This window comes from Hemiscyllium ocellatum, chromosome 13 (assembly GCF_020745735.1).
Source record: "Hemiscyllium ocellatum isolate sHemOce1 chromosome 13, sHemOce1.pat.X.cur, whole genome shotgun sequence".
In the NCBI taxonomy this organism is placed as follows: domain Eukaryota; kingdom Metazoa; phylum Chordata; class Chondrichthyes; order Orectolobiformes; family Hemiscylliidae; genus Hemiscyllium; species Hemiscyllium ocellatum.
In genome coordinates this window covers 20,970,178-20,993,412 of record NC_083413.1, presented here as the reverse complement: position 1 = coordinate 20,993,412, position 23,235 = coordinate 20,970,178, and the positions used below count along the sequence as shown (strand labels likewise).

Below are 23,235 nucleotides of genomic sequence, written 5' to 3'. Positions count from 1 at the left end.
GATAGTGGACAAATAGATGCTAGCCTTGACCATGACATTGTATCCAATAAAAGAAGCACAAAATTCAGTGCTTTGTGCAATTTGCTAAGCTATTTTTTTGAGAGAGCCAGATTCTAACCTAATGTCCTTCAGTCTTGGTAAACTGAGGATCTGTGAACACAAAACAGGAAGTGCTCCAACTCTCTTGCTGATCCCAGTGATGATTTTATATTGTTGATCCTCCATTCTGTGATGGTTCCAAAATTGTGTCTCAGCGCTGTAGTATTTGTGTGGTGTTGAATTTGTTTTAAGCTGCCGCCCTCTGAGTTTCAAGCTTTCACAACCGCATTCAATAATTTATTAGCTGATTTGGATTGACAGAAGTGTTTTGCTGGGGTTTGTAGGGGAATCCTGTTGATTGGTAACAGGGTTGCCTGCCTTCTGAAAATGAACTAAACTCTGTCAAAACCTGTTCGCTGCAGACTTTGCTAATCATAATTATGTATGTGTTTTAGTCTGTTTGCAAAGCATGAAGTGTAGTCTTGTTTCCCCTTCATCTTCTATTCCTCCCTTACCTGAATAGTGATTTAGTTTCACATGCTGTAGCTTTTGCTGTTTCCAACTGGGTTTTCAGGTTTTCCGCAAACTAAAGTTAATTGGGTTACACAAACATTTTTGGCTGAATGACCTTGCAGCAGTCTTGCTGAAGCAGGTTAAATGTTTAGACAGATTATAGAGTAGGAAATTAACCTCAAAGATAAAGTTTTTTAAAAAAACATGCAGAGGAAATTTACTGGACGAGGTATTTTGATTGTGGACAGACGAGAGCGGAGCTCAAAGTTGGAAGAATTTTGCCAGAGTAAATAAAAGATTCCTTTCTCATGGCAAGGAAGTCAATGGTCAGTGCACACATTAAAGATAATTGGTAAAAGAGTCTGAAGTTGAAAAATTTGGCAGGTATTCAAAATACACTGCAATGAAAAGATGGTAGAAGCAAAATCAGTACTAGCTTTCCAAAAGGGAACCAGTTTGTGCTCTGAAAGAAAGAAATAGTTGGCTTGAGGGGAGAGTATGAGGAAATCTGACATTCAATCACTGTTTGAAAGGGCCTGGCACATGCACAGTGGACCTGTTTATGTCATGTCTGATTGTGATAATTGGACCTAAAATTTCTCAAACCTACTGTAAATCTCATGTTTCTCCAGATGGAATGTTGATGCCGTGGAATGGAATACTTCATACACTTTTGTGGGTGCCTGAACAAATTCTCGATGAAAATTGGCTACTGACCATCTCGCTGATCCATTTGAACTACATTGATTAGAATCAGAAGTTTAGACATTCAGTGGATTCAGCTGTTATTTATGAACATGTCAATTGTCCATTTAGTTTTCAAGGTTGCTTCGTCCCAGATGACGTGGAGGAGCTGTTGTTAGACTAGGATGCACAAAGTTAAAGATCACACAACACCAGGTTATATTCCAACAGGTTTATTTGGAAGCACTAGCTTTCGGGGTGCTGCTACTTCATGAGGTAGCTATGGAACAGGATCATAAGACACAGAATTTATAGCAAAAGATAAGTGTCATGCAACTGAAACTGGTGGCATGGTGGCTCAGTGGTTAGCACTGCTGCCTCATAGCGCCAGGGACCTGGGTTCAATTCCAGCCTTGGGTGACCGTCTGTGTGGAGTTTGCACATTCTCCCTGTCTCTCACAATCCAAAGATGTGCAGGTTAGGTGAATTAGCCATGCTAAATTGTCCACAGTGTTCAGGGTTGTGTAGGTTGGGTGCGTTAGTCAAGGGTTAAATGTAGGGGAATGGGTCTGGATGGGTTACTGTTCGGAAGGTTGATTTGGACATAATCCTGCTTCCACCTAAACCTGCTGGACTATAACTTGTATTGTGTGCTTTTTAACTTTGTTCAAATGGCCATTCTTCTCCTGATTCATGACAGCATTAGTTTGGGAGTTGAGCCACACCCAGCCTGTTTCTAGCTGTGTTACAATTGTACTGTACTCTTGTGCTGTTTCTTCACTCGAGCTGAGTTGTAGCTCTGGCTTTTTTACTTGATCCCTGTGTTAGTAATTCAGCAGCACATTTGACCTCTTGTACCTCTGCACATTTTGTGAAAGAACTATCTTATAGTTTCTGTTCCTTGACCTTTCCTATCCTCCTTTCCAATTTTTATTCAAATATTTATTCACTTCCCTGTTTACACTGTATGAGATTTTACTTCTGTTTCTGGCAGTGAATTCCATAATCTGGTAACCTGTTAAAATTGTTTTTAAAATGTGTACTAAATAGAAAGCGAGATTTCAAAGGGAATTGAAGGTTGTTTTGAAATAACTGTCATGAAATTATGCTACAAATGGAGTGTACAGTTCTTGTGCACTTTCTATGGTACTCATCAACTGCAGGCCTTCATGAACCTTTGATATGCTGAATAAATAAGTGTCCAAATGGTTGGTTTATTACTCTGGATCTTAAATGCATCTCCAAGTTAGAACTTGACCGTGTCAACTTGCAGTGATGATCTTACATTTATCAGTATGTAAAGGTACTGATGCAGAGAAAAGTTCAGGATTCTACATTTTGCACTCTGCTTAGATGAGGATTGCTGTTGTGACCTATTTTATAAATCTGTGGTGTCCTTGCCCAAGGCTTTATCTGTGCTGGTGAAAATTGACGACACTGTTCCATTTCGTATTTGTTTACTTTGAATTGAGGGACAGCAAGGTTGATGCACTGATACCCTGAGTTAATGCTTTGAGAACTGACTCCTCCATCCTGACTGCAGATTCTTAGACTTTTGGCAAGTATTGTGATGGGACATTATGTTAACTCTAGTGATGCAAGCACTTTGAATGGACACATCAACATTGCTTCCTTGCCATTAGTGCTGATGAAGCACCAAAGATAAAATTACTTTATGGGATATTGTTAGCAAAGCTCAGTTCTAATATACATACGTTCGTAAAGCCAGTAGCAATGAGGCGTAAATTATATAATTGGTTGTTTTGTAATGCTTTTATATGTTGGTGATTAGCACCTCGCAGTTGTCCATTGTTCTGCTTTAGATGTCTGTGAGTAGTCCTTTGTGTTTCTCATCTATTTTTTTCTTCTGTGCTTTTGTGTATTCTAACCCTCTCTCTCGTTGGTCTGACACTTCCCCTTCCTTGCTGACGTCTCATTTTTCCTCATCTCATCATGTGCTCATTGGCTGCACTAGGAATAGGTAAGAGTTATTTGTGACCTTGTGCTAATTAACTAGTGATTTGTCCTGTGACAATTATCTTGGTCACGTTGAAAGTTGTAAAATTAAAATATCCATTAACTAAGGGATGCTGCGGTGGGATGGGAGTAAGGAGGTTGGGGGGGCGGGGGGGAGGTGGGAGAAGTGGGGAAGATTGGACCAGCAGTAACTGTTGGTTTTTAAAAACTTACTCTATAACACTGAATGCGTTTAAGAGGAAGCTAGATAAGAATGAGGGAGAAAGGAACAGAAGGGCACTACTAAGCTTATGTTCCAAATGCTGTCGCAGGAGGAAAAAATAAATATCCAGATCTCCTGTACGTTTGGCTGAGCACAGCTCAGATTTTCCATCTTTGAACAAATGTTGATATCTCACTCCCCTCCCCTCCCTCACTCCGGTCATTCTCCATGTTGTGACATTGCCAATATCAAGCAAAGCTTACTGGCTATATAGCTCACCTGTAGTAATTGCCCTGTTGCCAGGACTGTTTTTTTTAGTCCAATTTTTTGGGGAGGACTCCGGTCAACTAAATGATTTTCAGGAGCATGCGTTTTAAATGTTGGGGGAGGGTTGGGTCCTTGAGCAGATGGAATAAAGTTCATAAGTTTAGATTCTGTTTGTTATCTGCTGTTTAAGAACAATAGAGATCTTGTGAAAGTTTACTAGTTTGTTCCCATACATTTAATTTTACTGATTTGAGATGGAGGTGATATGTAGGTCTTGGCTCCTTCCAGGTTAGGATAAAGCATATCGGCTAATGTTCTTGCCCCACATGCTATGTTATTCAGTGGTTTATTCCTCTGGTCTCTCCTGTGCTAGAATTATGTCCCTGTTATAAGAGTCAGTTGCTTACCAGGTTCTTTAGGTCAGTGCTGATGCTATCTTAAAAAAAATACATTTTTTCTTGAAGTTGCATCTGTCTGCTATGCTCTTAAGCAAGTGAATCTCAAATCCAGAACAGTACTTTAGAGGCATCCGTTGTTTATAAATAGCATTTTCTCACCAGCTTTGTTTTCCAGATTTCTCTAGCAGGTTGATCTGTATAGTAGATCATGGGTTTTCAGGTGCTGCTGCTAATCCTTTGAACTGCATGATTTGTTAACTAAATTGTTCATTGCATATTGTGTCTTACTTTAAAAATGTATTCTTTGAACTTTTGGTTATGTTTGTAAATAGAGTGGCATTGTAATCATGCTGCACACTGTGGAGGCTACAGAATCTTGCTAAGCAATCAACAAATAATCTTCATATTAACCTCTCCTTTCAGCTGTTCCCTCAATAACTGCATTGGACTCTCCAGCTAATCCTTGTGACAAAGGATCACATGGGTTGAATTTACTTTTTGCTGTTTTTCTGAATTGGGAGTATTTTGCAGTTAGACCTGACTGTCGATCATAAGTGTAAAACATCCCAGAAAATATTTTTATAGATGGTTAAGAAGCATACTTTGGATATAAAATTTCCCCTTTTAGTAATTTCGGTCATTAGTATTTGCAGGGCCAGTTGGAAACTCTGCAAAAGAATGGGCAACCGTCTTGTGATTGTATAAATCATTATTGTGACTCCATTTAAAGAAGTGGAATATATCTTCTGTTCTGTAGAGTTCTAGCAGAAAATAGTTGCACATCTGTGTAAAATTGTGTGCAGTAATCCAAGGCTACCATTTTGTGAGATGGGTAACTTGATAGATTTGTTCTTCATGGAATCCCTGCAGTGTGGAAGCAGGCCTTCGGCCCAGCAAGTCCACACCGACCCTGTGAGTATCCCACCCAGACCCATTCCCCTATTACTCTACTTTTACCCCTGACTAATGCTCCTAACCTGCACATTCCTAAACACTGTGAAATTTAGCATGGCCCATTCACCTAACCTGCACATCTTTGGATTGTGGGAGGAAACCCACTCAGACATGGGGAGAATGTGCACACTCCACACAGACAGTCGCCCGAGGCTGGAATCGAACCTGAGTCTCTGGCGCTGTGAGGCAGCAGTGCTATTCACTGAGCCCGTGTCATCCTGTGTTCTTGTACAAGTATTATCTCCTCCACTTTTTCTCTCTCTCACCCCCACCCCCTTCCATTTCTGTGCACTGTATAATAGAAGTGAGAAGGCTAAGGGTGATGTCTTGGGACCAAAATATCTGTTCTATGGTTATATTCTATGGATATTTCAAATTGCTGTGGGTCAGGAAGCCAATCTGGTGTATTACTTCTACCACTGAAGTATTGCTCGCTGTCGGCCTCAAATGGTAGAAACTAAGAGTTGCAACATGTTATTGGAAAGGAATTGTGCCCCTCAAAACATGTTCAATGAGTCCAGTGAGTCAGAATATCACTGAGATGGAGGTAATTGTAAAACAGGCTTTTTTGGTACAGTGATAGTGTCTCTAACTCTGAGCCAGGAGACCTAGGTTCAACTCTCACCTGCTCCAGAAATATATAATAACATCCCTGAACAAGTTGGTTAGAAAATACTATTTTAAATAACTTTCTCATCCCTTTATCCATGTAGACGTTGTGCCTGGAGGGGCTACTGAGTATGTAATTAGGAAAAGAAAGTGTAGGACTGGTTACAGCCCTGTCATGTCAGATTTGAGTAATTGAGGTGGTTTATTGCAGGTATCCGAATATGAGCTTCTAGAAAATATTTGGTAGTTTGGATAACATGAGCTGACCGGCTACACCCTGGGGTCTCTAATATTTCTTGTGTCATAATGGAATGAAATGTGTGAATATTTAAATGAAGATTTATTCACAGCCACCTAATTGGTTGCAATTCTTTGGTTTGCAGACGGAACGCAGTGGATGCCTTCCGCGTCAATGTTATCCATGCAAGACAACAAGTGCGTTCACCAGTGACTAACATTGCAAGGACCAGTTTCTTTCATGTGAAACGTTCCAATATCTGGCTAGCAGCTGTCACTAAGCAGAATGTTAACGCGGCTATGGTCTTTGAGTTCCTGTACAAAATGTGTGATGTTATGACTTCGTATTTTGGAAAGATCAGTGAAGAAAACATCAAGAACAACTTTGTCCTTATTTATGAGCTGCTGGATGGTATGTATAAGTTGCAAGGATGAAAAGCACGTGTAGGCTGAAAAGCATGATCAAAATTTCAGCAATATTGATTAATTAGGCATTATAAAGTAAAAGTATTGAGTGATTTTGGAGTCAGTTTAATGGTTTTTCACCCCCCCCAAAAAAACTGGTAAGAGTAGATGAGGTAAGTAGCAAAGATGTATTTAGACAAAGCTAGATGAACACAAAGGAGGAAGAAATGGAATGATATGTCTGTCCAAATGAATAACGATGAGGAGGTTCATGTGATGCATCAACTTTAGCACTGATTAGTTGTTTTTGTGCTGTACATTCAATGATTCCATGTCATCTTGTGCTTTTTCACATGGCTGACTTAGAACTTTTTTGGCATAGCTTGCCCAGGGGTTCCATTGCAGAGAAACACTAGGAGCAGGTAGCCTTCATAATGTTGACTCTTAACGTTTCAATAGATTATACTTCCTCTGAATCCTCAGCCTAACACCAAATATTGAGATTGCAGTGCTTCATGAATGCCTACCACCACATCTTTTCAAGGATAACTACTGATGGACAACAAATGGTGGCTGCAATGTTACCCATACCTTAAGAATAAATTTTAATGAATATATTCTCATTTTGAGTACTAGTGAGGAAAATGCTGTCCCAGCTGAAGCAGAGTTAAAACCATAAATGTATTCAAAGGGAAATTGAATTGTCTTCCTACTCGCTTTTATAAGCAATTGTAAAACCCATATGGTTATGCTGCCACATCATTTAGGATATATGGGGGGAATAGTTCAGTCTACAAACAGATTTGCAGGTTCTAGCTTTATACCAGATGGTTTGGGGTGTTCTAATGGTCTGTCCAAGAATTACAATTTGTTACAACATTATGTATGTTTTGTCTTTTGAACATTTCCCATTTATGTAGTTAGAGCATTTGGTCAATGACTTTTTGGAAGCCAACAGAAAGTCATAGAGATATAGAGCGCAGAAACAGACCCTGCCGACCAGATATCCTAAATTAATCTAGTCCCATTTGCGAGCACTTGGCCCATATCTTTCTGTTCATTTACCAATCCAGATGCCTCTAAAATGGTGTAATTGTAAAACTGATAGCTTTACCAGTTTTTTGGAATTATGTGTGTAGCAATAAGTGAAATCAAAACTATTTCCTTCCCTTAATAAAACAAAAGTTTGACTATAAGCTACATGAGCCATTAGGATAGTTGACAAAAAGTCTAATTGAATTTGATGGAGCATCTTTAAGAGGAAAAGAAAGATGGGGAGGCAGAGATAGTTTGTGCTTGGTGAGCAGGCAGCTGAAGGAAGTGGAATTGGGGATATGCAAGGATTGTGGGAGTAGAGATCTGAGATTTGTGAGGCTTGAATTTTTCAAGCTGACAGTTGAGACCCTGGATGGCTTTGAAAGCAAGGCTGTGAATTTTTAAAAGACCAGCGCAAACCGTGGTTTTAACTGTTAAACAGGGCTTATTCCTTTGTGCTGCATTAGGAAAAGCTACATATAGTTGGGTCATGTAGCAAAATTGGGCCCATGTTAGCTATTGGTTTTAAGTTGCACTTGATGACTGTCCTTACATGTGACACTTGTACCTGACTCAAGTATCACATATTACATGGTTCATTGTGTTCCCACTTAAAGGGTTAGCCTGTGGGCAAAGTTCTGGAGGTAATAAATGGAACCTAAAAAGGGAATGAATCCAAGTTTAGTGATGTTGATCTCACTGGGTAGGACTGTAATAATCTAGCCCTCTTTTGAAATGATCAAAGTTTAAAGTTTGTTTTAAAGATGTACAAAATATTCCAATTCACCTTTCTTTTAAACCCAGGATTCTATACTTAAGAGGAATGACTATTTGTCACAGATGATTAGACATCAGCTTCAGAAATAATTATGACCACTCGCATATAGCTGTACAAATTAAAAGTTGATCCCTCTTTATAAGCTCACCCTTTACACCACATGGTGGAAGGGGTGGGGGCTGCGGGGAGATAGGAGAAAGTGAGGACTGCAGATGCTGGAGATCAGAGCTGAAAAATGTGTTGCTGGAAAAGCACAGTAGGTCAGGTAGCATCGAAGGAGCAGGAAAATTGACATTTCGGGCATAAGCTTGAAGAAGGGCTTATGTCCGAAACGTCGATTCTCCTGCTCCTTCGATGCTGCCTGACCTCCTGCGCTTTTCCAGCAACACATTTTTCTGGAGGGAGATAGTTAAACATTACTATTTGCAGAGTTGACTCTTCTGGAATGCTGCTTCTCAGATTTCCTTTGTAAAAGCCAAGGATGACTGATTCCATCTTACTTTAAACTGATAAATTAGCCTTTATAACTGCTTAGAGCAACTGGAAAGGAAAAACTGTCTATCTTTGGGCTTGAGATGCTTTTTACTGCAGAACAGTTTCTTAAGGCCTGATGGTCTCTGTCAAAACCTTCATGCCTCAAGCTTTTCAGCTACCTGGGAGCTGATCACATTTGTTGACTGGCAGAAGCCATAGTCATCCGTAATTGGTCACTTATCCCGAGAACAATCGACTACCTTTTTTGAGCCAAAGTTTCATTTTTGCATTTGCTTGATTCCAGCTTGTCTGCAAACTAGGACTCCATTACTGCTTCTTCAACCAACTGTGTAAGTGGTACTTAGAGTGAGTCACATTATTCGCGTTTAAAAATCCTTTAACAATCTTTGGTTCTTAAAACAGTAAGATTTCGATCCATAATCACATGCAGAAAATAAAATGGTAGAGTCTTTACAGGGAATACTGACGTTCTTTTAAAAATTAGGTAATTGGGTTTTATTATCACATTGGACTGAGTTTTTTGCAAACTTTATATCTATGCCAAAGTCTGTCCCAACTCTCATACTTCCAGTTGTTGCATGTGGGATTTATATTTGAAAGAGTTTATTTTTGTTTGCTCAGAAATCCTGGATTTTGGCTATCCACAGAATTCTGAGACTGGTGCACTGAAAACGTTCATTACTCAACAAGGAATCAAAAGCCAGGTAAGTATCATCGAACCAATCTTTCATTGTTTAAACATTGACTAGAATTGCAATTTGTAAATAAATCAAAATGTGAACATTTCCGCTGATTAAAGGATGATCATATTTAAACTCAACTTAATTATAAAAGCTTGTTTCAAGGGAAGTGTATGCAATCCTCCACCAAATTCACTGAGATATGAAACTATTGGGTTTCAGTGGCATTAAACAATTTAAGGTAATGTTTCTAAAACTTTTGATCCCTTTCTTGAAGTCAGTACAGTTTTGCTGGGCTACCGCTGTCATATTGAGCATGCTAATCACGTTGCTGCTGTTCTATGGTGCAGAGCTGTTTGCCTGAGGCGCACACATGGCAATATTGTTATATTAACATACGTGAGCAGCTATATTATATTAAAGCCTGTTATGTTTCTTAGTGAACCTAAAATAACTTGTTTTTGAATTAGTGCTGAATGAGGAGTGCAAATTCTCGAGCAAATGAGTATTGTGGTGAAATTTATTCTTTTGCAATGTTCACTTTCTGATTTATTTCTGCGTTGGAATGGCCTGTTTGTATTCCCAGCAGTGGAATGGTGTAATAACAGTCTTCCAGGAATCATAAGGCAGGACTGGGTGCCAGTATGACTGATAACAATTCCTATTTGGAGAGGCTGTTTCATACAGATAAGATCGTTTGCTGTCAGTTAGCTCTGAGGTGATCCAATGTGTCCTGTATTGTGCTGCCTCTTGCAGTCTCTCAGAAATGTGCATACTGACTCAGCAGGAAGTCAGCACAATTTGTAGAGTTGACGTTTCTTATCTTGTTGTTACAAGCAGTTTCATATTCATCTGATTTCCACCCTCAACTTTTCTCCCTTCTCTCTCTCAAAGTGAGAAGCTTCACCAGTCAGTGAACTAAGTGTGACAGGGAACTAAGTATAGAGGTCAGTTGATGAGGGGGCTGGATCATTTAGTTGCAAACAGGTCCAGCATTTCCTCTCACTTGACGTAGCACACCCCCTCCACTTTAAAAAAAACGCAAAAATCACCAACAATACACAGGTCAGGTAAGTATGCAAACTTCAGTGATGGCAGAATGTATTGAAGATTATTTACATAATTTGGTTACAATTATCCACAGGAGTTACTGTTTTCTCAGTCAGGATTTGAACAGAATGAAACAGTGTGTGGTGGTGTGATAAATGGGGAAGAATCTTTTTCATTACCTGTTGGTTCTCGGATAGTTAATTTACTTTTGCATACTTTGAATCTTGACAACTATCCTTCTGGAGGTCATACTCTAGGTTCAGTCTTTGGATTTGCAGGAAGAAAAACTTAGAAATCATTTTCATTCAGTATTTCTTCTTTCCAAGGCATGAAGGATGCTTGGACATAGTCTTTTTGATGGGGGATGTTTGGAAAATCTGATTGATTTAAATAGTTTTAAAAATGGGGCACACTGGGAATGGAAAGACAAGATGACACAGTAATAGTCTGAGGAGAATTTCTTTTATTTTTGGTGTGAATTTAAGCACAGTTATAAAAGTATTTCATGTAGTTTTCTTAATGTAATTGGTGTAATTGAGATCAAAATATTGAGGGGAGAATGTCTGACTTTACAGTGCTCTAATGGATGTTGCAACAGAGACTGCAGAATCAACATTTATGGAACACACTTCCTATCTACATGGTGTAGTTATTGTTGATTCATTCCAATGGAAACAGCACTGGCTTCCTTAAGGAAATATCATTTCGGGGTGCAGTGTATAGTAATTTGAGAATTCTGAACTCCATTTTGAGTCTAGAAGGTTTCAGGATTTCCATGCGGAAAATGAGATGCTCTTCCAGCTTGCACTGAGCTTCGTTGGAGCACTGTAGCAAGCCTGAAACAGATGTTGGCAAGGGAATACTTGTGTTGAATGGTAGGCAATTGGAAGTTGAACCATAAACATAGCAGGCTTGATAGATGAGGGCTGTTACTCCCATTATCATTATCCCACTCGGTTGGTGGCAGATAAACTCAATGGTTGGCAATCTTATTTGCCTCTTGCCACCAGCAATTTGTGTTCGTGTGGAAAGTTTTAAGAAATGGCCATGCCCAGAGGGAATTCCTCTGGTTCTAAAGTTAGACTGTTGTAGGTGGTGCATGACCGATTCCATGGCTACACGTTGTAGAGATCAAAAGATTCTCCTGACACTCAAGATTTGTAATACACTTGATGGAAGTCAACCTGTCAAGCAGTGTTTGTTTCTCACCGTACAAGTAGAAAATAAGGGTGAGAAGCTCTTTTTTAAAAAGCAGCAGTCTTTGTTACCTCTGTAGTAATAAGCTATTCTCAATGAGAAATTGCACCTAATAGTTTACTGGCAAGGGACTTCTGTTTCATGGAGCTTTGGATACAGGAGAACTATGCAAGTGCTCCATTTTCTCTAATATAAAACAAAGAACTGCAGATGCTGAAGATCTGAGACAAAAACAGGAATTGCTGGCGAAACTCAGCAGTTCTGGCAGCATCAGAAGGAAGAAGGTTTTTAGATTAGATTCCCTACAGTGTGGAATCAGGCCCTTCGGCCCAACCAGTCCACACCGACCCTCCAAAGAGGGACCCACTCAGACCCATTTCCCTCTGACAGTTTAGCATGGCCAATTCACCTGGACTGTGGGAGGAAACCAGAGCACACTGAGGCAACCCACACAGACACTGGGGGAATGTACAAACTCCACACAGACAGTTGCCCGAGGCTGGAATCGAACTTGGGACCCTGGTGCTGTGAGGCAGCAGTGCTAATCGCTGAGCCACTTTTTTTGAAGAGAGTTTAACTGGGGTGGGAGGGTTTTTTGGTTGCTTTCCTGAGGATGGGGAGAAGACTCCCATCAGAAACAAATGGATACAGAGGTGAAAGCGACCGAATAGGAGCTCAATGGCATGTCTAGCTGGAAATAGTTTAAGGTGGGGTGCAGGGGGATCAAACTAAGTCTTTTGCTGAGAACAGAACAAAGAGCATTTATAGTGTGGAAAGTCAGAAGGGATGGTAAATACCTGACAAGGCAGGGTCAGCAGAAAAGATGTAGTCAGAGAGGAGGGAGGTTCTAGAAGAATGTGGCTATTTCAGAGTTGCAGTTTGCATTCCTTAATGCCTGAAAGGAAGAGAAAAAGTTTCTTGTTAGAATGTCGAACAAGCTGGAGAATTTAAAGGGGACTTAAGGGACAACTTTTTCAGGCAGAGGGTGGTGTGTGTATGGAATGAGCTGCCAGAGGAAGTGGTGGAGGCTCGTACAATTCCAACACTTGAAAGGCGTCTGGATGGGTATATGAATAGGAAGGGTTTAAAGAGATGTGGGCCAAGTGCTGGCAAATGGGACTAGATTAGGTTAGGATATCTGGTCAGCATGGACGAGTTGGACTAAAGGGTCTGTTTCCGTGCTGTATCTCTCTGTAACTGTGACTCTCTGACTAGTCAGTTGGGTTTAATTGCCTGTGATGCCCATCCCCCATAAGAACTAGGCAGCATGATAGCTCTAAGACAGTGCTGATGGAGAGCGAGGTTGAGAGAGTGCATATGGCGGTGCATTTGTTCAGATTGCCAGATATGCCTGGAACAGCTGTCTGAGGACCATTGTATATCACAGAATTGTCTGTAATCCTGAGTAAATTCAAAACATGAAAGATGAAACTTCAATCAGAATCCATGTAGCATGAGTCTGAGTTGGTTACGGTCACTGAGGAATGAGATATGGCTATGGAAGCAGTTTTGGTGAAGACCTGGTTGAATACTAGGAAAGAAAACAAAAGTAATGATGGTGAGCAGAGGAAAGATTAGAATGGAAATTCCATCAGCGAGAGCAGCAGAATTTTGTCAAGGTGGGAATATCTGGAAAAGTTGTGGCAGTGAGTTAAATACTAAACTAAAATTGTGAACTGCAGTGCTGAAGATCAGAAACAAAAGCAGAAATTGCTGGCAAAACCTCCGGTCTGGTAGCATCTGTATGGGGAAAAGCAGCGTTAATGTTTCAACTGGGTAACTCTGTCAGAACTCCTGTTTTTCTCTCATGCACTCTTCCACTCGTGGAGTGAAAATTTAGTTTTTGGTTTTGTAAAAATAATTCAGCAAAATGCTAGTGTCTTTAAGCTGCCTTATTCCAATCTAACACTTGTCAGCTTTTTAAATATGTTAATGTTTTAGTAGAAGTACATGCTCTTCAGCCATTCTGTATAATAATATGGCATGTATATTTCTCTTTCTGAATGAGCAATTCTCTAAAGGACATGTCTTGAATATTCTTCAATGGCTAATAATTGCAATGGAATTGAGATTTAGTGTTAAGTGATTTAGAAATTATATAATCATTTAATGTAGTCCTTGCCTTAGATTTGCAGTAACATCATTTGCATGTGTTTTTTAAAAAAACTGCATTTCAAAGTAATTAATTGCAGACAGCACTTTGAGTCCTTTTGAGACATGATGAAGAACTGTTTTAATGCAAGTTGTGTACTTTCAATGTTGCACTTGCTCTTGTAGCTAATTTGTTTTCTCTTTTTTTAAATCAAACACTCTGTTCCCTGACTGCTTGCCTGTTAACCCTGCGTGTGGCACTTCTGGTTATAATCCTGCTGTAATGCTTTATTTTTCTCCACCTGTGACTGTCGACCTGATTTATAGCACCAGGTAGGAGAATCTGCCTGCTTCTGCTTTGCTTATTGGGGGTGGGCACTTCAAACTGGCTGTGGGAATGTCTTGAATAATTGAACTTTGGACCTAGTCTTTTAAGTAGGGGAAATTGTGTTGAGACCTCAAACAGTGTAATGTTTTGTTGTTGTATTTAGTTATTCAGGGTTACAAGTTCAATTGACTACTGAGCTGATGTAACCTGGTGTCATTTTAAAAGATTTTCTGAGTCCAGTTCTAAATCTTGAATTGAGATAGATCAAATGTTCCTTCCTTCCTTCCAGACCAAGGAAGAGCAGTCACAGATCACCAGCCAAGTAACTGGACAGATTGGGTGGAGGCGTGAAGGAATTAAGTACCGGCGAAATGAGTTGTTCTTGGATGTTTTGGAGAGTGTCAATCTGCTAATGTCACCTCAAGGTAAGTGATACATAGGTGCTACCACTATAATCTGAGGGTGAAATTCAGTTCTTTCCTTTTTTGCTATCTGTGTTAACTCAACAAATTCTACTAATGCAAGTTGATGTGGTGTATTTTTAATTCTGAGGCTGTTATACTATTATTAGTAAAGTTGTATTTGTGTCAAGCCACATCTTTGCAGAACAGTTTTCTGATTGTTGTGCAATGCAGTGTCATAGGCATGCTGTCCTTCAGCTCAGAACAACACCTTTTTAGTAGACACTGCTGATACCTTCCCCACTCTTCAATGTTATCTTTATAGAGCCAGAATTCATTTAATGATGACAAAAGTCTAGGAAGCCAGATATTTATGGTTGGGACATTTGAAGAAATGTGTGTGGGCGGTGTTTAACTTGATTCATAGTTGATTTCAGACAGCCCTGAGGGACATCTAAAAATGGCAAGGGCTGACAGATTCAGAAGTTGGTATGCGATGCATGTTTTTATGTGCGAAAGACCTGGTGAAATACATAGGCATTTCTGCCTTAATTTGTCACATTGAACAAATGCTATTTGGTCAGTGTCAGAAAACCAAATTGGGCCTAGCATATTAACTTGTGTGATGGTTGCTTTAAGTACAGATTTGTGACTGGAAATAGAGCTGACAAATCAGCATCTCTAGAAAGAAAATACTAATTATAGTATTTCAGCTAGTGTACCCATCATCAGAACTGATGGGTGAACTTTGGATGTATGCAGTGGAGATTTGCATTAGGAACTTAAGCATGGATATATTTGGTTTGTGGTGGGAGGGCAGGGGAGGTGAGACAGTTTATAGCCTTAAAACTTGTTCTTAACATTTAGACTAAAATGTAATATTGAATTATAGAATACATTTGCGGCACACTGGAAAATAAGCCGAAAGGCAGGGAGGCATCAGGCCACAAAAGGGAGAACCCAGGATATGCAGAAGATTAGATTACTTACAGTGTGGAAACAGGCCCTTCAGCCCAACAAGTCCACACCGACCCGCCGAAGCGCAACCCACCCATACCCCTACATATACCCCTTACCTAACACTACGGGCAATTTAGCATGGCCAATTCACCTGACCCGCACATCTTTGGACTGTGGGAGGAAACCGGAGCACCCGGAGGAAACCCACGCAGACACGGGGAGAACATGCAAACTCCACACAGTCAGTCGCCTGAGGCGGGAATTGAACCCAGGTCCCTGGCGCTGTGAGGCAGCAGTGCTAACCACTGTGCCACCGTGCCGTACAACACTAAAACACTATTCTCATCGTGATAACAGGATGCTCTAAGGCAATTAAGAACATTTGCCAACATCAATGAATCTGTGTAAACAGACACCGTGATAACATTCACGACTGTTTCCTTTTGAAATTAATGACCGTGTTTGATCATCTTGTAAGCATGTCAAAAGCCTTGTAATTAACGGTCATGTCCTATCAATTATCATGGATTCTTATTCCCTTTCCAAGCTAGGCCGTGTAGAGGGAAAAAAAATTTCTCTTACAGTCCCTGACTTGAGAGTTAAAAAGGACATGAGAGAGAGAGAGAGAGAGAGAGAGAGACACTATTTTACTGCTGAGACTGCTGAAGCCAGTAGAAAATTAACTCTGTGCTTGCTTGCTATGAACTGAATTTAATTTCATTTTGGGACTTGATGATTTTGAGTAGCCGTCACTGATGATGAAATGCAAACTCTGCAAATGATAATATTGATGAAGTTTTAATTTACTTGCTGTTCTTACAGACTATGACTGCCTCACTGTTACCTCCTAACTAGTCAGATCTTATGTCTTAATGAATTTGAATCACAGCCCTGAAAAGAGAACATCTTTTAATTCAAGACTAATGAATCATTTAAAATGCAACCCTAGGGTAACATTTCAGTCTCGGTACAGAATGATTCGGTGTTTAAGATAAAAAGCAGGAGTCTGCTCCTAGTTTAAAAATTATTCTCAACCTAACATTGAAAAGATTCTGATACAATTTGTCAGGAAGCCATTTTATGGTCAAAGTCTGCCCTTTTCACTAAGAAGCCATTTTGTAAAACAATAGTATCTGATATGCAAGCTGTGCAAGGTTAACTTATGACCTCTCCCACTTAGCTTAGACTGGTAATTCTTTTTGATAGAAACTTATCTCATCAACAAGTGCCTGACTTGTCTGGATTTGTTTTTCTCACTTGATGGCTGGCTAAGGGCCTGGAGGATTGATCGGTTAAGTGTACACAGACCTGTCAATTAACTCCTCTTCCTCACAAATTATTGCCTTTCCACTGTTATCTGTATAATTAAGAACATAGTGTTTTTGTAAACTTGTTGTATGAAGAAATCCTGTTTGTGACAGAAGGAGAGAGTACCCTGTGAGGGCTCTTTAAAGGAAGAGCTGTTGCCCAAAGGTTTTAGAACCTTAGTTAGCCTGGCTAATAGGTATCAGCGTTATTTTGTAACAGTGATGCTATTGGTAAATAAAGGGGAAGACTAAAATTAAATTAAACTTAACTGTCTGTAAGAGATTCTTATTCCAGACTATTAAAGAGTACGGTTGCCAGGACAAACCGAGAGGCTTAGGTCTGAGTCCACAAGGGATTCCCTGGGCCGTCTCAAGTCTGAACTTTGACAGCGGGATGAGTGGTTGGTTTCAAGTTGAAGGAGTTACTCCCAGAGACTACAATGACATAGATGAAGATGTTAGTGGTGGTGAGGAGATCAGAGTAGTGAAAGGAGACTGAGGGCGAAAGTAGCTTTTGGTAATAAACCAGATGGAAAGGATGTAAAGATCTAGTTAAAGCTACGTAGCCTGTGTTAAAAATCAGTGTAACCAGTAGAGAGGAAAAGAAATGCTGCCAAAACATAAAACTGTGAAATTTAAGAATAATTCCCTGATAATTATTAGATAAAGGATGTGAACCCAAAATAACAATGTGTCAACCTATAAGACACAGACTTCAGTTAGTCTGCCAATATTTTGATGTATTTTAACTAATTGCACTTTCTAATCTATTTTATAAAAGATGCTGTGACTGCATTCTCCCTGCACTGTCCCCACTTGCAAGTGATCTTTTAAAAAAATGTTGCTTCCCACATTGAAACCTGTGTCCTTTCATGTTTCAGGTCAGGTTCTAAGTGCTCATGTCTCAGGTAGGGTAGTAATGAAGAGTTACTTGAGCGGAATGCCAGAATGCAAGTTTGGGATGAATGACAAGATTGTTATCGAGAAGCAAGGCAAAGGAACTGCTGACGAGAGTGCGAAAAGGTTAGGAATATGAAATCTTCAAGAACATTTAACTCTTAGTTCAAACTACCCGTAACAATAGAGGTTTTGTGTGGAAAGCTCTGCTCTTAATGACGACTGATTTAATCCCTTGTGAAATTTGATGGTAAGGTGGGTTTGAGAACTGTTTTTTTGGGTAAATCCTGATGTCTTTTACAATCAGCATCCAATAAGATGTTTAATGTATGAACTTGACATATTACCCTAGATGCTTCGCAATCAAAACCTGAAAAGTTTGGATATCTTTTGAAATGGTGGATATTTAACATCAGCCCAAGTATTGATGCCTGTGCTAAACTTCGCAATGTGTGCAGTCCTAGTTCCATGCATCTCTGCCAAGAAGAGAAATCAATCAATAATCAGCAATTGTGTAACTAGTAGCTGAATAACTCAAAAATATGATTGGCTGTTTCTATTACATAGATCTGCTTACTTCTGGTCTTTTGATGTTTTCCATTATTGAAAGTATATTGAGCTTGTATTGATCTAAAGCGTGATTTGGAGGAGCCTGTGTTGCACTGGGGTGGACAAAATTAAAACATTTTTAACACAAGGTTATAGTCTAACAGGTTTATTTGGAGATACTAGTTGTCGAAATGCTGCTGCTTCACCTGAAGAAGCAGCGCTTTGAAAGCTAGTGCCTCCAAATAAACCTGTTGGACTAGAACCTAGTGTTGTAATTTCTAACTTGATCTAAAATGAGAACAGAAGTTGTTGTCGAAATCTAGCAGGTTTGGTAGCATCTGTAGGATGAAAGCAGAGTTGATGCTTCAAGTCTGGTGACACTTCATCAGAACTGAAGAAGTTTGGAGAGTCACTGGACTTGAAGCATCAACTCTGATTTCACCCCGCAGTTGCTGATAGACCTGCTGAATTTCTACAGCACTTTCCTTTTTGTTTCAGATTTTTGACATTTGCAGATCTTTGTTTTATTTTTGTTGATCCAGTACCTCTTCATGTTGCTAGCAGAAACTGATAACAAAATGGCTGGTCTTAATATGTAGTTGAGTGGCTGTATCTATTGATTAAGCTAGCATCGTTGTCCAATAGAGTAATTTATGAATTAAGTTTGTCATCTTTAGCTCTGCAATGTAATGCTTTCACTTTTGTGCAAAGGGAGAGATCTGGCTATGTTATTTAATTTTGTCCTTATTTGTACATGAGATTATTTTATACTTATATCCCTGTCTTTTCTTTTTGTCTGCAGCGGTAAACAATCTATAGCAATTGATGACTGTACATTCCATCAATGTGTGCGGCTCAGCAAATTTGAATCTGAAAGAAGCATTAGTTTCATCCCACCAGATGGAGAATATGAACTTATGAGGTAAGTAGCCAGCAATGTGGAGGACAAAGAGAGCTGGTGAAAGCATGTGTGGGGAATAGCTTTAGATTTCAAAGGAATTTTCATGTTTGTACAGCTGATTCTAAGCATTTGACTGCTTTGGTACTGTAAATGAACACTGAAACTGGTCTATTATAGAATACATTGGGTTTCAAATTCTTGTAAGTAATTTGATAGATAAAATAATATGATTTTTGTTTTCTCTTCCCATCATACTGTAGAAAATTTAGTTTGAACATTATAAGATATGTAGATAAATTTGTTGATTTCCTCGTTGCTCCAGTTTAAACTAAGTCACTTAATAAACTGTCAGCATTAATTAGAATTGGAGTCATTATGTCACAAATTTAGGATATCCTGTCCTTTTGGATTCATGCTGGCTGACTGTGGCTGTACTAGCCTTGCACAATTTCTTTAACCCTTTTAACTTTATTAGGCCCAACCCAACCTCTTACTATTTATGTGCATGTAGAACATTTTTTGTTACCTTAAAGGAATAATGGGATTAAAATTCATATGTAATTATGAAGAGAACAGCTAAGATAGAATCAAGGAGGTTGTTTCTCCTGGTGGGTGAAACTAGAACTCTGGCATTGTTCTAAATCTGCTCCCCCTTACTTTGAGGCTGAGTTTGGGAAGGACTTCTTCATCCAAGGGTTGTGAATCTGTGGAATTCCTTGCCTCGTTAAAGCAGTTGAGTCTATCTTGTTGAATGTTTAAAGGCAGAGATAGATTTTTGAAAAGCAAAGGAATTAAAGGATATGGTGAGCAGGGTGGGTAAGTGGGGCTGAGTCCACGAAATGCTCAGCCATGATCTTATTGAATGGCAAAGCAGGCTGTACAAGCCATCTGACCTACTCCTGCTTCTGTTTATGTTCTGATGTTCAGAATTGAAGTGCTTGGTTAATTCCTATTTGAGTGCTATCACTCGGGCAACCAGGCACATGCTTTATGAATACTGTTAAACAGCATCTCTGGTACATTTAATATCATCGTATGATGAAGTAGTGAGAATTTCAGTGACTTGACATTTAACATTAATCCAAAGAACCAAGAAAGATATGCAGCTGTTTCCTGAAAAATATCAGATTAAATAACATTTACTTTAATTAGTAAAAGCTAACCTTACCACCCTAAAATTGCAGATTAGCGTAGTTGTGTTCAGTTTGTAATCGGCATGTTGCTGGTAAATATTGATGTTGCCCTCTGAAATAAGCATTAGATGTACAACTTGCCTAGTGAACTGACAATAATGGTGCATTATTAATCTGTGTAGAGAATTCAGTTCACCATAGGCAAAATACATGCAAGGGTGACTATTCGGCTCATTTTCCTCAATGATTGTTTCACTACACCAGCAGTGATTTGTTCTGGCTGTAAAAGATAAAGCCACTAAATGGGTTGGTATTGTAAATAATGTTTTTAAAATGAGGGAAGAGCCATAATCCTGTTAAGACTTCGATAATTTATTGCCTTGAGGGCAGAGTCAAGAAGAGAAAACACTCTACATTTATTTTCAACCAGTTTGTTCAATTTTGAATTGTTTTCTTGAGGTACCGAACCACTAAAGATATCATCCTGCCATTCCGTGTGATCCCATTGGTCAGAGAAGTAGGTCGCACTAAACTTGAAGTGAAAGTTGTGATTAAATCAAACTTCAAACCATCCCTGCTGGCTCAGAAGATTGAGGTAAAGGATTTTCACACTGTGTTACTCTTTTCTTCATGTTTCCTTAGCTTCTTTGTGCATTGCCTTACGAGGTTTAAGGTTTTATAGTTAATTGCAAAAATTGATGTAATAAATTCAGCTCTCACATTAATTAAGAGAAGCTTCGATAATTTTTTATTTTTCTGTAGTGCTCAAGCATTGTCTCAGGCTTCCTTACTACACCTGAGTGCATTACTTAAGACAGTGTTTGTAGGATTGTAGAAAGCACCATCCTCTAATGTTTAACTGAACTTTATCTTATCTGGCTTTTCACAAAAGATCTCTGTATTCTAGCCATTTATCTCTTTATCCGTTCTAGTCACAATGATTATGTGCCTGTACCTTCACAACCACAAGATTTGGCAAAGCACTTTGAAATATTCTTGAATTGTGGTCACTTGAATTGTATGTAAAGCCACATGTAATTTCAAGGCAGCAGTTTGGACAAAAATGCTACTAGGTTTTCTTCAATTATGTAGGTTAAAGAATGAATATTTGCCAGAGCACCGGGTGTTGAGCGTAGCATTTATTGTTTCAGTAGTCCAGGGCCAAGGTTTAACCGTTCAGTAACGGAGGGCACTTCTGAAGATGCAGTGCTGCTCAGCTTTTACACTGGAATGTCACCTTGCATTACCTACTGGAGTTGAAAGGCAAGCATGATAACAGTGAACTATGTGCAGCACCATATTGGTCATGTTGCTCTGCAGTTAGTGGCTGCCTGCTATTGCTGTTTGGTTACTGTGCTAGCTGACAGGGTAAGAACTGCTAAACTGCTTTGAAATACCCTGAAAGTTGTTGAACAAATGCAACTATTTCTCTGTTATACGCTGTAATCAAAAGTTCTTGTGAGGTTTCATTCAACATTATCTTACCTTTTAGGAAGGTTGCCAGATTTTGGTGCCATGATTTACTGAAATGGTATCAGAAATGTGAAAGACAGCAGATTGTTATCCTTTAGAATAGACACAAGTAAGGGGAGATTTACACGAGGCATTCATAACTGAGGGAGGTTGACAGAGTAATGGGCAATACAAGAATCCCTGTTGTCACTGGCAGAAAAACCAGTAATCAGAAGATGCTGATTTAAGTTGGAAGAGATGTGGAGGGGAGTATGAGTATTTTTAAGCCTAGCTGGAGAGCATATTTGGTTTATTCAGAGGATCATTTTGCTTGTTTTTCATGTTTTTATGGGGTTTACACCACAGGTTACTATTGGGGTGTGATCTGAGTTTGATTTTCTGCTGAACAAAATGTTTCAGTAAAGCTACACTAATTATCTGACTTGAACAGCTGATATTCAGTTGGTTAATGCTCTCAGTTGAGGAGCAAATCTGACCTTGCTGTTGTAATCCTTCCTCTTTAATCCTGACTCTCTAGCATTGAGCGAAGTGCACTGTGTTGTGATTTTACACAATCTCCATGTATGGTATTGGTTCCATATGTCGGCGGTCAGTTGGGAATCGGCATCTGCTAGAAAAGAGCTGTGTACAGTTTATTTCTTGGCAACTGCCTGGGTTTACAAATTGAGCCCATATTTCTGAGAGAGTGCCATTTTTTTTTGCCGACTCAGCAAGCTTCTGCATGCTGTCCTGAATGCTATTCTTTGTTTTACTGCTGCCTGATCAACTTTACCATCAAAATCGATTTTGAAAAAAAATGTAGTTTGATCATTAATACTTACCCCTCTAGAACATTTAATTGAATTTTAAATATATGGAAGAGTGTACAGACATCTAAGTTAGAAGCAGTTGGAGGCCTTTTGGCGGCTCAAGTTTGCTCCATCATTTAATAAGACCATGGTTGATCTGACCTGAAATCCACATTCCTGCCTTCCTCCGATAGTTTTCCACCCTTCCTTGCCAAGATTCTGTTCACTCCTGCCTTCAAAATATTCCAAGGCTCTACTTCCACTGCATTTTTAAGGAACGGTTCCATAGACTTATGACCTTGTGCAAAAAATGTTTTCCTCCTCATTGTCTTAAGTGGGTGAACCTTAATTTTTAAATGGTGGCCATCTAGTTTTAGTCTGTCCCACCAAAGGACTGCGGTGTACAACGTTCTTTCCGTGTCCATCCTGTCAAGTCTGTTCAGGATCTCCAGTTTGAATCAACTTGCTTCTACTCCTCTAAACTCCAATGGATTCAAGCCTCGATGTCCTCCTCTTCCTCATAAGGCAACCCACCCTTCGTCTAGTAAATCTTCTCTGAATTGCTTCACATAGTTTATATGCTTCCTTAAGTCTTGCATGTTTTGCCTCTGTTACCTTTTTTGCCTGAATTACTGATTTTAAGATGCTTGGATGGTAAACATAGCGGGTTTTAATCTGAACTATCAACGTCGTTTCACCATCATCCTACATCGACTAAACTCGCACCACCACCCCCAACCCCCAAACTATAACATAAGCCATCCATTGCACACTTCACTTCAGCTCTGATGAAGAGGCATCTATACTCAACACGTCAGTTCTCTCTCGCGCACCATCGCTCGCGTGCTGTCTTGCGCGCACACCCTCGCACGCGCGCTCTCGCCCTC

The 23,235-nt window shown here is 39.5% G+C and overlaps 1 protein-coding gene across 4 annotated transcripts in view; it reads left to right on the top strand.

The window, feature by feature from the left end:
• The window catches only part of LOC132821799 (AP-2 complex subunit mu), a 73,474-nt gene that overhangs the window by 33,317 nt on the left and 16,922 nt on the right, over positions 1-23,235 (top strand). For all 4 annotated transcript variants that reach the window (XM_060834601.1, XM_060834603.1, XM_060834602.1 and 1 more), the window contains 6 exons: positions 6,027-6,292; positions 9,215-9,297; positions 14,229-14,364; positions 17,489-17,630; positions 18,856-18,975; positions 20,547-20,682. In XM_060834601.1, coding sequence (XP_060690584.1) covers positions 6,027-6,292; positions 9,215-9,297; positions 14,229-14,364; positions 17,489-17,630; positions 18,856-18,975; positions 20,547-20,682 — 883 coding nt within the window. The remainder of the gene's footprint in view (positions 1-6,026; positions 6,293-9,214; positions 9,298-14,228; positions 14,365-17,488; positions 17,631-18,855; positions 18,976-20,546; positions 20,683-23,235) is intronic.